Source organism: Quercus lobata, chromosome 2 (assembly GCF_001633185.2).
Source record: "Quercus lobata isolate SW786 chromosome 2, ValleyOak3.0 Primary Assembly, whole genome shotgun sequence".
In the NCBI taxonomy this organism is placed as follows: Eukaryota; Viridiplantae; Streptophyta; class Magnoliopsida; order Fagales; family Fagaceae; genus Quercus; species Quercus lobata.
In genome coordinates this window covers 2,108,799-2,122,799 of record NC_044905.1, presented here as the reverse complement: position 1 = coordinate 2,122,799, position 14,001 = coordinate 2,108,799, and the positions used below count along the sequence as shown (strand labels likewise).

Sequence of the window (14,001 nt, the reverse complement as noted above, 5' to 3'; positions counted from 1 at the left end):
TTTTCTCTCGTCTTTGAAGCCTTTCCAAACTCTGCCCCAGTAGCGCCCATATTGAGAGAAGGACCTTTTTCAGAAGAAGAGGGAGGAGATGAAGAGAAAGAAGGAGGAGAAGAAGAGAGAGGAGAAGAAGAGGAAGAAGGAAAAGCGCCAGGATGGATCTGGTGGTGGAAAGAAGAAGAAAGAGAGACAAAAGGAGGCACCAGTGAAGGAAGAGAGGAAGAAGCAGGAACACTTGGTCCCTGCGTCAGTCCTGACTCCTAACACGCTGGTGCCATGTTAGTTATGCTCATAAGAGAGCGGCTGGTACTGATAATGGGTGTCCTCGGCTCAGTCACGCCAAAAGTTTGATGTGACGAGCCCCTGCTTCGGATTTTGGTTGAAAGGAAAGTGAGACAGATCTTGAGTCTCCGCCATCCCTACCCTGACCGAGCCATTTCGAGTTTTATTAGAATATAGTGTTTTTGGGAGGGGTATGGTTTCTTCATTACTTATTATTATGGTAAACGTATCACAATTTAATGTATAACTAGCGGGTAAAGTAAACTCTAGAGGAGGCTCAAGATTTCAGATCTCAGAAGGATAAAAAAGGGGTCTCTGTACAAGAGCAATAACCTCCTACTTTTCTTCTTATATGAAGGGCAAAACGGAAGGTATTTAATTCATCCAGATTTCCAAGAGAATCTGTAAACGAGGATGTACCCGTTCCACTTCCCCACATCATCAAACAAACCATCGAATTTAAGTAGTCTCGTAAATAGAAGTCATTAAAGGCGCGTTTCGGATAATTAAACGGCGAGAACGCGTCAGGAGTAAATTCAAAAGAGTGTCTCGTAGACTGGTACATTTCCTGGGCAGATGGAGAACCGCCAACATTAATAAAAGGCTGAATTAAATGAGCCATAATAAAGGCTTGGTATTACCAAAACCCTCCTCTCCAACCAAGAGGTCGGACAGAAGGGTTTTGAGGGGCTATTGTGGGGCCCAACAATTTTTGGGCCAGCTCCATTTATTCGTTGGAGCCCAAAGGCCCAAGCCGAGGAAGGTTATGGTCCAGGCACGATAATGCAAGTACAAAATAGCATTGGGATACAGCCGAGGACAATTCAGTCCTCGGCCTGTCCGGAGTCTCCTCGAAAGAAAGGGCAAAAATGGTATAGAAACAACTTGGGAAAAAATCTAAAATATCTGTGCCAATAGAAAAAGGTATGCTGGAAAGTATAACGACCGGGGAAAGCTGCTCTTACTGCCATTCAATACTCTGCACCTGACAGAGCCATACTCTCCAGCTTTTTCAACCACCCCCAATCACTCCAGGTATGGGCTAATAGGACAAGTATCAATCTTGAAATGTCGATCCTACACGTGGACGAAGGAGAAAAAAATACAGGCTAGTATAAAAAGAAAAGTGAGTAATTCATAAAGCGGGCTGGGAAAAATGGCCAAAAAACCTGAGCCTCCCAGCCCGCCTCCAGGAGAAAGACTCCTAGGGCGAGAATGACTTAACCATGTATGAACACCACGAAAAACCCACTGCCTGGTGACCAAGGCCTAACCTTTCAAATCCACGCTCTACAAATGATATTGTTTGGGCCTTTTTACGTGCAAACCCAACACTGTTACGGTTCGTTACAAATCGTGTCCTTACAATATATATATATATATATATATATATATGTGATCATACTAACACTAATGGATTGGATCCTATTAGAACTATGCAAATTCTAAAAAAATATATATATAAATATATATATTAAAAGAAAGTATAAAAATAATGTGGCTTCAAAATTCTGGTGCATGGTAGCAGAAAAGAAGCTCTTGCTTCGAGCTGAGGGAGCCTGAACCCCATGATGAGAGCTATTTGGAACCGACCCTTTTTATTTCCTTGTTTTCTTAGGAAAATATTGTAGTAGCCGAACTTGATGGTGCTGGATAGTGTGTGATTTGGTGTTATTTATTTAAGCAAGCCTGACTCAGCCCAATGCTCATAAAAGAAAGTGGGCCAAGCCACAGGCCTCAAAATAAAAATGGGTGTCCTTTTGAAGTTTTTGCTGAGCTTGGACAACCTTTTAAGGTTAAAGGTAGCAGTTGCTAACAATTTAACCCATGGGCAATCCATTCTTGCACAATTCCACGTAGCACCAGTATAGGCCCACACCAGAAACCCATTCAATGACACCTATATTTAGTGGTGCGAATTAGAGGCATCAAGGCCCACAGTAATCAGTCATAATATCTGTTTGCACACTTATAATTAATGAGCTAACTCATATCATAAGTATCGTAATTTTTGTTTTTAGACAATAGGTAACATTAAAAAAATTCCATTTTTAAGCCAACGTTATGATGATTATACATAGTTGGTTGGAAATAAAAAATAAAAAATAAAAAATAAAAAATAAAGAAGAAGACTATACCTAGTTGGTTTAAAAAATCTTTATTACAAATTTATATGAAATCTTGTGGTAAAATATTGGTTGAATGACTAAATTCAACATTTTTAACAGCTTTAATTTTTTTAATTAAATGCTAGTTTTTTATGGTATCAAGAGGAGGTGTTGGAAAAATGGAACATCTCACGTGTTTGGCTTCATTTAAGAGAAATCTATATATATAAAATATATCTAATAAGAGGTAAAGCAGATAGAAAATCCAATTAAATTTTAAATTGGAATTCAATTATATTCTAATTTTGCGTCATGTGTTTCATCTAATCTAAAATTTAGAATTTTGGGCCAAGTGAGTTAATTTAGTGTAAAAATTGAATTTCAATTAGAGTTCAATTTTGTGCCACGTATTCCATCTAATCTAAATTTTTTAAATTTTCGTGTCAAATTAGTTAATTTAGTGTAGAAAACGAGGAGTCTAATATAATAAACCATAAAAAACACAATCATATAACTAAAAAAAATTCAAATTTATAAGTCATCTATATATATATTAATAGCTAAAATTTAGAGAAAATTGAATTAGAATTTGAAATTATAATCCAATTGTGCACCATGTGTCTAAATTTATATGGGAACTACACCATAATTATCCACTTAAACTTGTGCCATGTGTCTACTTAAGTTTTTTAATTTTTGTGTCAAGTGACTAAATGAGTGCAAAATACTAAGAATCTAATATTAATAAACTAAAAAATAAATAAATAAAACTCACATATACTCAATAAAAATCACCACATGTTTCTCAAAAAATAAATAAAATAAAAATCACCACACGTTCTATCTTATTAAAAATTAGAAAAAAAATGATCATAAGTAGTATTAAATTGAGGTAAGAATTTTAACATGTAACTAATCACGTTTACTTTAAAAATATAATTTGACTAATTATCTATATTTTATGATAAAAATTGTGTTTAATTTTAAATATATCTATATGTATGCATGAATGCACGTGTTGCGTGCTTTAAAAAAAATTAAATAGACTAATTCTTTATATTTTTATAGTAAAAATTTTGTTTAATTTTAAATGCATCTATGCGTTTGCATGGAGTTACATGCTAGTATGAGGTAATAGGTGAAGGAGATTGTTAGAATAATAGTCAAATAATTAAATTCACAATTTTTTTAATAGTCCTAAAGATAGATAAGAAATCAATAATTTTTTAGATTGACAATAAAAATCAAAACAAAACTGAAATCAATAACTACATTAAAAAATTGCCAAGAATCTTGTAACTCAATCATTATCATGTGATCTTTCTAATGAAGACATTTAGGATTCAAATCAAACCTCTCATTCTTTATTTTTTTTTTGGACAAAATATTTTCCCTTATATCAAATTATCAAAATAATTAAAAACAATAATAGTTTCAATACTGAATAGGCGATTGCATTTCAACTGAAAACTAATGAATATGCTCATCGATTATAGAAATGTTATATTTACAATATTTTTACAACAATTCTTAAATGATAGGTGGTTATTGGTTGTTATTGGTGAGTAAAAAAGAAATTCAAGTGGTGGGTTCAAATTAAAACCAATAACAACTTATCACCTATGATTTGTTATAAAAGTGTTATAAAAATGCTGTGAATGTAACACTTCTCCATTGATTATGATTGCCCATTTTTCCAAGCTAAGGAACCCCTTGAAAATCAATTATCCAAAATTGGATTAGCAGAAGATTTGTACATTATTAGGGAGTATACACCGTGGGCTGGTGCACCTAAAAGTGACAAAATCCAAAATCCATCAAAATTGCTGTCATTGTTGGACCTCCGATTGATCTTTTTCTTCATCTTGTGGGTTAGGACTTGACCATTTATTTACGCGAATGCTAGCTTTCTCAGCCTGAAATCCATGAATGCAAGAAATGAATTCATATGGGTTTTACATGCACAAGCACAAACACAATGTCAACGTTATTATAACAAGTGAAATTGTGTTAAATTATAGTACCTCCTTTTCCCAATCGCATCGCGCTGTTATGATAGCCAAAATCACTGTTTGGATTGCAGTCCCACCAAAAATCATTCCACCCCAGATACCCTGCCACGTCAAGTTTTATTACATTTCAATTTCAACACATTGGAATCCTAGTCATGCCAAATGGAAAATTCTTTGTAGAGGAGCTTATACAATGTAAAAGTCACCAAGAAAAACATAATTGATTTTTTTTTTTAGTTCGGTAAACTTTTGTTTTAACAAACTGGTTCTAATAGAACCATATATGTTCCTTAGTTTTAAATTTTATTCTTTCAGGTATCCATTCTTACCAAATTCATGTCTTTAAAATTTTGGTTTTTAGTTTTTGTGGTTTCCTTCTTTTGTGCTGTGTATCCAATAGTTTCTTTAAAACATTTTTCCCTCTCTTCGTGTGTGTTAAAAATACTTATTATTCTAAAAAATAAAATGGTTTTTGATTGAACATGCATATTTCCACTATAGAATTTAAATTTTCGTGTGCATGTCAAACACCCACAAGAAAAATTGAACTGATTTTGATTTTTGTTTAACTTGTATTAGAACCAAACTACTTCTATGATCAGCCAGACAACCCTTATAAAACAGAATGACAACCAGCCATTCAATCCGGAATGCAAACTAAGTCCAAACTTCCTTGTATACTAGTACTATATTTGGAACCTTATTCATGAAAAATTCTAACACCACATAAAATGGCATAACTTGTGCCACAACTAGATTACGGATACATGTATTTTCACACTCAATTTCACAACTTGTTCACTTGTGCGATTGTAAGTGGTTGATGAAAAGCAATGAATCCATATAGACAAAATGTGTGTCCATATTCATAAACTCACATATCAACAAGTTGTTAAATTGGGTCTGCGATTGACTCTCTCTCTAGAATTTTTCTAATGGATTCAACATACCCAGAGTCCATTACTTTTGATGCCCACTGACTTTCATGATCTACTGAGTTGGAAGACCTATATTCATGCTACAAATATGAATCTTAGTTTTGTTCTTGAATTTTCTTTATTTTTTTGGTTCTGAACTTGGTTTTAGACTTCACTCTGTTCATTAAAGGCCATGTTGAGGCTGAACCAACTATGACATATAAATGCCCACAAAGCCAGAGGCGGATTAGGTATATATCATAATCTCTAGTAAATTGGAGGCTAATGAAAGAAGTTACAACACTAACCACAACTCCAAGGTCGAAGACCAATCCCATTAGAAGTCCAAGTGGGAGCCCAACGACATAGTAGCAGCCCAAATTTATATATGCAAACCATGCCTGCCATCCAGATCCAACAGCCACTCCTGTCATAGTGAAGAAAATATATTTACAACTGATTTCAAAGAGGAAAAGACTAGTACTTAGAGACATCGCTTGATAACCTATGCTTTCTTCTTTTATTAAGTTTTGACAAAATTTAATGCCAATTTTCAAATCAAAGGTATAATTAGCAAATATAGGTTTAAAACAAACAAACAAAAATACTATGTTTGACTAAGAGTGTTTTATTTTATATTCTATTAACAGAGCATAGAATGAAAGACAAACATTAGAAAAAATTATTTTTATTTGTTCAATTCTATGGTATTTTTCACATTTCATATTCATGGTGCTCTTCAAGAAGCACATCTATACACTGTGGTTTTCGAAAGTATAAAATCTTATTAGAAATTACCTGATAAAACAGGTTGAACACTGTTTAGGAGAATTGTAGCAGCTAATAGAACAGAGAGCTTATCAACTGCTTCAAGCACTTCAGTGGTGGATGTGAATAAATAAGCATACTTGTCATGGAGTATCATGATTAGAGCGCAAAAAAAGATACCAATCACACTTGATTGTATTACAGAGACAATTGTTGAAAACTGTGCTGCTTTGCCATTCCCAGCTCCTAACTCATTGGCTACCCTAACTCTGTAATTCCACGACAATTAGTTCAAATAACTATCATTAGAGCATTCACATCTGCAACTTCCATCCTATTCTATTTTACCATCTCAAAAAACTAATTTATCAATTATACCATACTATTTAACAACATAATTAACATCTCAACTTTTATTTTTCTATTCTACTCATTAAAATAATATATGTTACCCACTAAAATAATATAATATATAATTTTTGCGCTGCTGCTACAATGATCTTTTGGAATTAAAATATATTATAATTTTTACAATTGTGCTATAGTGTCTTCCTACATTTAGGATGGTACTGTGCTAAAATAATATATTATATAATTTTTGCGTTGCTGCTACAGTGCTCTTTTGGAATTAAAATATATTATAATTTTTACAATTGTAACAGTGCATTCTATGTTTAGGATGGCACTGTAGCACAATTACAAAAAAATTTACAATTCTTAGATTTTACAAGTTCGGTTGTTGGACTCTTTTTGTGCCTTGATGCTAAATTTTCCCTACATTTCCCATTTATAATTGCCAATGGGAATGCTTTTATATGTTTAAAAAATCAAGCTAAAAGCATTTGAAGGGATACAGTAAGTTACAAATTCTAATCATTCCCTAGCATCATTTTTATCTTTTTCACCCAAATTGCACACTAAGTTCCTAATTCAAATCATTCTCTCTCTCTCTCTCTCTCTCTCTCTCTCTCTCTCTCTCTCTCTCTCTCTCTCTCTCTCTCTCTCTCTCTCTCTCTCTCTCTCTCTCTCTCTGTGTTTTATTTAAGTTTTAAAATTCTTTTCTTAACAAAAAGTCAGTATTACTTTTCGTTTTATTTCTGCACTTGCTTTTTTACCTAAACAAGTAGATTGGCCCCCCATTTTTAGGTAAGTTTTGTTTTTTTTTTTGGATTTTTTTAAGGTGCATTTATGAACACGTGATTATACTTTGAACTATATCTTAGATTTCATTTTGTACTATAAACTATTCAAATGCATAGTTTGCACCTTAAACTATGACTATTGTTACATTTTACATCCTAACGTTAGTTTTACTATTAAGTTAGACAGAAATATAAAGCACGTGACTTGCACATGCATATTGTTTAAGTGGCACAAACTTAAAAGACCAAAACCCCCTCTTCCCAATCAATTAAAAACAAAACTTTTATTGTGTGTGTGTGTTTGGTAATGGCGTGTGAGTTTAACAGAAAAAAAAATGCGTATCAGTCTCTATCCCCAAATCAAAATTTCTGCAACCCTAAATCCTCAAATCAAAATCATATTTGGTAGTTTTGATTGTGTATATGCTGCTATGAGGTTGTTGTAGCTTGGTCATGGTCGTTATAAAAGTGTTGTGAATGATATTTGGGAAGAGAATTGATGAGGTAAAAAAAAGGGTGTGAGAATTGTGAACTGCTCTAAAATACAAAGTAGTTGGAATCTAATGGAGAACGATTTTAGTTTTTGTGATGAGAAGGGGCTTGGGTTAAGGGGTGAGCCACGCTAGTGGCAATCAAACAAAGAAAGGACAAAAAAGTAAGTAAACAATTAATACACACTGGTGGAGCAGTTGGCAGGGACTAATACGCAGCACAAGAGAGAGCTAGAAAAAAAAGTTTTGTTTTTAATTTATTACGAAGAGGGTGTTTTGATTTTTTAAGTTTTTCTTACTTAAGTAATACACATGTGTAAGTCATGTGTTTCATATTTTCATCTAATTTGACAGTAAAACTAATGTTGGAATGCAAAATATAACAATAGTCATAATTTAGGATGCAAACTGTGCATTCGCATAGTTTAGAACATAGTTTAGAGTGGTAAAATGTATTTTCTCTAATCTTTTAATAGTCTTTTTATTTTTACCAAATAATCTCTTAATTAATAGTTATATATATATATATATATATTTGAAAGAAATACTACATGATAAGACAATCAAATATTGGGAAAAGGACTAAGGAGTTCTCAATTTGTACCCGGTACTAGCAAAAAAAGCCAAAGGAATCATCGACTCCCAGCCATTGATAGTCATGCTGCAAAATTGTAAGAAAATCCACCAAACAAACAGAAAAAGTGTTACAAAATTTCTTACAACTTTCTAGTTTATACCAAATTCCAAAGCTGCAATTGTATTAGATATCGTTAACAACTTTTTTTGAAATTTTTCTACAATTTTTTTACTTTTTTTATAATTTTTTCTGTTTAATAAATCCCGCTGAGTGTCTTTTTAACTTTTTTTCTAAAATTTTTTTTTTGGTTGTCTTTTTTGCACGCTTGCTAATATTTCCCTTTATTTTTTAGTAAACACATGACAGTAATATATAACTAATAACATGCGTGGAAAAGAAAACCACGTACCAGATTGACAACGCATCCACGGCTAAAGTGGCATTCTGTAGGAACCCAGTCATTAATATTAGTATTCTGTAGTACCAATTCTCCAAGCTACACAAATCACCAACAACACCCACATAAAAATAATATATAAATAAATAAATAATAAATGAAATCAAAGAAACAGTTGATTGTTGGAACAGTAAATATAAAACGCACCAACTAAAATCTTCTGTCGCCTTGGGTTGACCAATGTTTCATTTTTTTTAATCCACCAATTATAATAATATATAATTTCTTTTTCTTTTTCTTTTAGGAACAAAATGTGCAGATTATGATTATTGGGGTATTAAATAGAAAAGAGTGAAATTTTTCGGAACTTTGAGAATAATGTTCTCTTTATGAAAAATCTTCTGTAAATATAGTTTTTCACATTTTCTGGTGTTTTAGAAAACAGTTTCTCTTCTATGCACTTCATCACTCCTATGAATAATTCTATTCTTTTGTGCGCAAGAAACAAAAATTAATTTCATACTTGGTTGGTCATAGAGCAAAGCTTGTTTTGCAATTGCTGTAACGTCCTGCTTCCATAGTAATCATAGCTGGCTTTGAATGGGTAACCTTTATCATCACTGGGTGGGAAAAATTTGGGTGCAAAATAAACAATTGCATTTCGAAAAAGTTGGGTTCCAGAATCAGAAGATTCCTTTATAAGACTGTCATGCCACTCCTTAAAGAGCAACCAGAGGTTTGGCATGAAATTTCCAGTAAAGGTCGAGCCCATGAAAGCCATTAGCCATACTTCTGAGCCACATTAATGGGGGAGCTAATAAAGTCTCTACTGCCATCTAGGGTCCTTATCATATTGGAAAAAGAATTTGTGCTTGCTTTCATGTCTCCTCCAATGGACAGGAAGCACTTCACATCCATTTCTTGGGCTATTGACGTGAATTTGTTTAGTGAAGTAGGTTGTAGGGATTAAATCAGAAGGGAATTTTTCAGCTTTAGATGAACGCCAATAACCACATCTGGTAACAAGACGAGATGATGAGGTATTTTTGAGTGGCTTAGCCATTGAACGGAATAGACTGCAGATGGTGAAGTTGGCTTTGCTCTATGACCACCCAGGTAACATCTCTCTTTTTCTTGTGTACACATATAATTTTGTTGAGAACCAACTTTTTATTTATATTGATTAGATTAATTGGTTTACACAATACACACGATATAAATGTTTGATATTATACAAGAAATGTTATAAAATTTTTGTGCATACTAAATACCAAATACCAAATAATAATCTCAAACTCATTTTCAAGGTCTTTAACAAACATTGAAAAATGAGATAGTTTTTTAAAAAATAATTTTTTTGAAAAATAACTGATTTTCTAGAAAATATTAATGTTGAATCAAAAGAAACATATGTATAGTAAATTGTACTTAAATTTAATCAATAGAACACATTATTATTTTTGAAGGATTTTTTATATGTCTACATTGTACTTGTAACGTAAATTTATATACTATAGACACAAAAATTTGTGACAAATGTATAGCATTTGTCACTTTTTATGTATTTACAATGTAAACTTATGTTATACCATACCATGTAAAAGAAGAATTTCTAATTTTAGAAACATTGAATAATTGATAGAGACTATCCAAAAAAGAGAGAGAGAGAAAGAGAGAGAGAGACCATAGCATAACACCAGAAGCAGCAGAGAGTTTGAGAAATTCCCATAGGCCAGAAAAGGCTTCAATGGAGAACCCATGCCAAGTCAAAGGACAGCCACCAAAAGCAGCATAGCTATACAACCCAAAAACCAAAACCCACCAGGAGATATCCAAAGCAAGAGCCGCACCCACAAGGCCAAAATCCAACACATAAACGAATAGCCAACTAGTTAACACATTTACCAATAGACCCACCAAAGAAACCCAAGCAATCACTATGTTCTTCAGCTGGGACTGCAAGAACCTGTGCAACGGGAACTGAAACGCAAAGCTGAAATGCAATGGTATTAACCAACAAGCCACCACACCTGAAGCCTCTGCCACGTCATCGGGTTGTCCTATGAGTTTCAGCAGCGGAGTGGCGAAAACGTAGAAGGGTAGTAGCAAGAAACAGCATAGGACTAGCACAATCCATGACCTTTGCATGTATATTCCCAACATGTGGTACCTCTTCGCACCAAATGCTTGCCCACATAATGTCTCTAACGCACTTGCCATCCCTAACTGCATGCCCAAAACAAAAATACCCAAAACCATGCAATGTTAAACAAATTAGTCAATCATTCTCTATTATTATCTCATATATATATATATATATATATATATATATACACACACACACATATACCTCATTTACTTCACATTAGAGGGTATTTCGTGTTTCGGATATAAGTACTTTTTTGAACATGAGAAATTGATTGCTCAGATACATCAGATATATGTATCATCTCTTTGTAGTAAGCCTCACACAATTTTAAGGCAATCGAGACATAAAAATCATATATCCGATACATAAGATAATTAATTAGTATTCTGTATGGAATTTTGAAGAATTACCAATAGTCCAAAATTGAAGCCAACAATGACAGTGTTGGCAATGGAAATGGCAGCAAGCTCAACTTCGCCAAGGTGGCCAGCGAAGGCTTGGGTGACAACGTTCATGGTGTAAGAAGCGAGGCGGCTGAAGATGGCGGGACCCACGATGCGCCATAGCTTCTTGGATTCAATCCACACCCTTGATGAAAGATCTTTCTTTTCTTCATCTTTGAATCCAACTTCTGTGGTTTTCGATTCCGGTAATAGTGGTTCGTTAATGCTCCCCATGAGTGTGAGTTTAGAAATTAGAATTTAGAAACAGTCTCTGCCTAATTAAAGCCTAATGGCCTAAATTTAAGAGAGATTGATAGAAGGGTAGGTTCATATATTGGCAGTTGATCGACTTTGAGAAGAGGGCACGTACAATATAAAAGGTGGACTTCATAAACAGACTATCAATTTAATCGTCAAAGACCGCTTAATTTTTGCGGTGTTGAATTGTGACAGCAGAGATATATATAAATATATACATATAAAGGTTGTTTTGTACCTGAGAAGTTGTTACGAAAACAATATTTTGTCTTCCATGTAAAGCTGTGGGTAGCAGTTTTTAAAAATTTTAAAATAGTATTTATTAGAAGTTACAGTTAATTCAACCAATAAATTCTGTGAAACAGAATATACCTATTTTTTCTTTGCAAAAATTGAATTACTTTTAGCAAATTAGGAAATTGTACTACCATACTATCTATTCAGACTCTGAATTCTCCGCACTCAAGAGTCAAAACACCCATCCTGACAGCATCAGTATCTAACTTTTTATCTTATAAAAAAAAAAAATCCAACTTTTTTTTATATTATTTTAGCCAGGTCGAAGAACACTCTAGTTAAAAAATTATCAAAAGAACATCTCAAATCCGGCTCTTTATAACTACTCAATTTTTTGTTAATCACTACGGCATTTAATAAGTTTGGATAGCACAGTAGCCTTCTGTAAAAAAATAAAAAAATAAAATCTTTTTATTTATTTATTCAAACTCTATCTATCCTCTCTCTTTTTTTCTCAAAAAAAAAAAAAAAACTCTTTCTTTTCAAAAAAAAAAAAAAATTATGTTGAATATTTAAATTGGATGTATAAGAAAATGAAGGGTGAGATTTAGAGTATATTTAGAAGGTTGGTGGCTAAAATAGAGGAGGGAAAAATAAAAACTCTTTTTACTTTAAATGTCAAGCTACCATGCAATTTTTTTTTTTAATAATTCAATAGTTGAGGGAGAGAGAGAAGACTAAGACCTTGAATGTTTAAATTAAAAACTCATTTTTTGACATTTTTTTTTCTCAAATCTCACCCAAATGGGTGCCTTGTGTACTCATAATTAAGTATCACATTTTACGCCAAGAGTCTTATAATACAACTAACACCTCCTAATATTTTTAGTGGAGAGTTCATAATTTTAAATCACCTACCCCAACTATCTAGTTATAAAAAATTAAAAAATAAAAGAGTACCACCTTCAATCTTCATTTGTTTATATGGTCACATAGGATAAGTGGAGGGGCATCGACGCATTGCTGTAATATGAGTTTTTTTATTTTTTTATTTTTAGAATACTAAGTATTTTTAACACACACACATGGGAAGAGAAAAGAAGGTTTTTTAAATAAACTTACAGTAATGTATATCCAAAATGGCATAATTCTTGAATATACAGTACAAGCTTTAAACCTCTTTAACTCATACTCATTTTCCAATGTGGGATTAACCTACTATTTTTTCTTTTGAAAATACTAAGTATTTTTAACACATACATAGGAAGAGGGAAGAAGGTATTTTAGTATGAGTTTTTACATGTGAAATCTGCTGGTTGTTGCCTTTTTTTGTATTTCCTAATGATAAGGTAAATAAAAAGGAGTAAAACCTGTTTTTGTAGAGACTTTTTTTTTTTTTTTGAGAGACAAAAAGGAGTAAAACAACATTTGTAAAGTTCTTGAATCTTGCTAACCACCCCAACCCCCTTCTAGAAATTAAGAGGATAACGTTCTTTATTCATGTGAAAACTGGACAAGCTTTCCTTCTCCGTCGGGTTTCTTTTATTAATGATAGGGGAGAGCAGTGATGATAAATTGGTTTCCTTTCTTTGATTACAAATTTGTTTCCTTTCTTTGATGACAAAATAAATTTGTTTCCTTCCACTAGTGTAACGTAGTTCGTCCAAATTACTTTTAATATATCCTATCTTATATCGTTTTCAGACAATTTTGGATGACATTAGGTTATGTACTTGTGTGTGGATATACTAGGAGTTGCCGATTGAGTTATAGAACTATAGGCTATCTTGACATAATATTCCTTAAATAGAGATATTTTCTTAACAAAAATCAATAAATAGGGACAAAAATGTATTTTGGAGACTATATTTGGACATGCTAGATAAGTTCGAAATTTCGAATTTATTGCCTTTAACTGTTACTATCTCAGTCTATCATATTGATTCCTTATAAAATTTTAATTTTTTTAAGGAAAAAATATTGAATTATTTGAATGTATTAATTTTCAAATAATTATTTAGAAAATTTAATAACATTGTTTTTTTAAAAACGAAATTAATCTTTCAAAATAATTAATCTTTTATATACATTGACATTGTCATCCATATAAAAGAGCAATACTAAGGTATTGTTCCTTAAGTTCATTTTTTAAAATTCTACTATGTGGATTTTTTCTCATGAGATGGAAGTGTATTTTTTAATTAACTAGTCACATGGCTGAAT

General features: G+C 32.6%; 1 protein-coding gene across 1 annotated transcript; it reads right to left on the bottom strand.

Annotated features, from left to right (window-relative positions):
- Window positions 1-3,994: 3,994 nt before the first annotated feature.
- LOC115978023 (protein DETOXIFICATION 27-like) lies at window positions 3,995-11,562 on the bottom strand. The gene is made up of 8 exons (XM_031100054.1): window positions 11,251-11,562; window positions 10,376-10,917; window positions 8,704-8,790; window positions 8,322-8,378; window positions 6,115-6,353; window positions 5,625-5,743; window positions 4,412-4,501; window positions 3,995-4,303 (listed from the first exon to the last, which is right to left on the bottom strand). The coding sequence occupies exons 1-8, from the start codon at window positions 11,515-11,517 to the stop codon at window positions 4,217-4,219; spliced, it is 1,488 nt and encodes a 495-aa protein (XP_030955914.1). The 5' UTR covers window positions 11,518-11,562; the 3' UTR covers window positions 3,995-4,216.
- Between the last annotated feature and the right edge of the window lie 2,439 nt (window positions 11,563-14,001).

Coding starts and splice junctions, on each gene's coding strand:
- LOC115978023 (XM_031100054.1), bottom strand. CDS start 11,517: ATGGGGAGCATTAACGAACCACTATTACCGGAATCGAAAACCACAGAA. Junction 10,918..11,250: donor GCTTCAATTTTGGACTATTG/GTAATTCTTCAA, acceptor TTGGGCATGCAG/TTAGGGATGGCAAGTGCGTT. Junction 8,791..10,375: donor GCTTCTGGTGTTATGCTATG/GTCTCTCTCTCT, acceptor TGATTTGTGTAG/CTTGGAGAATTGGTACTACA.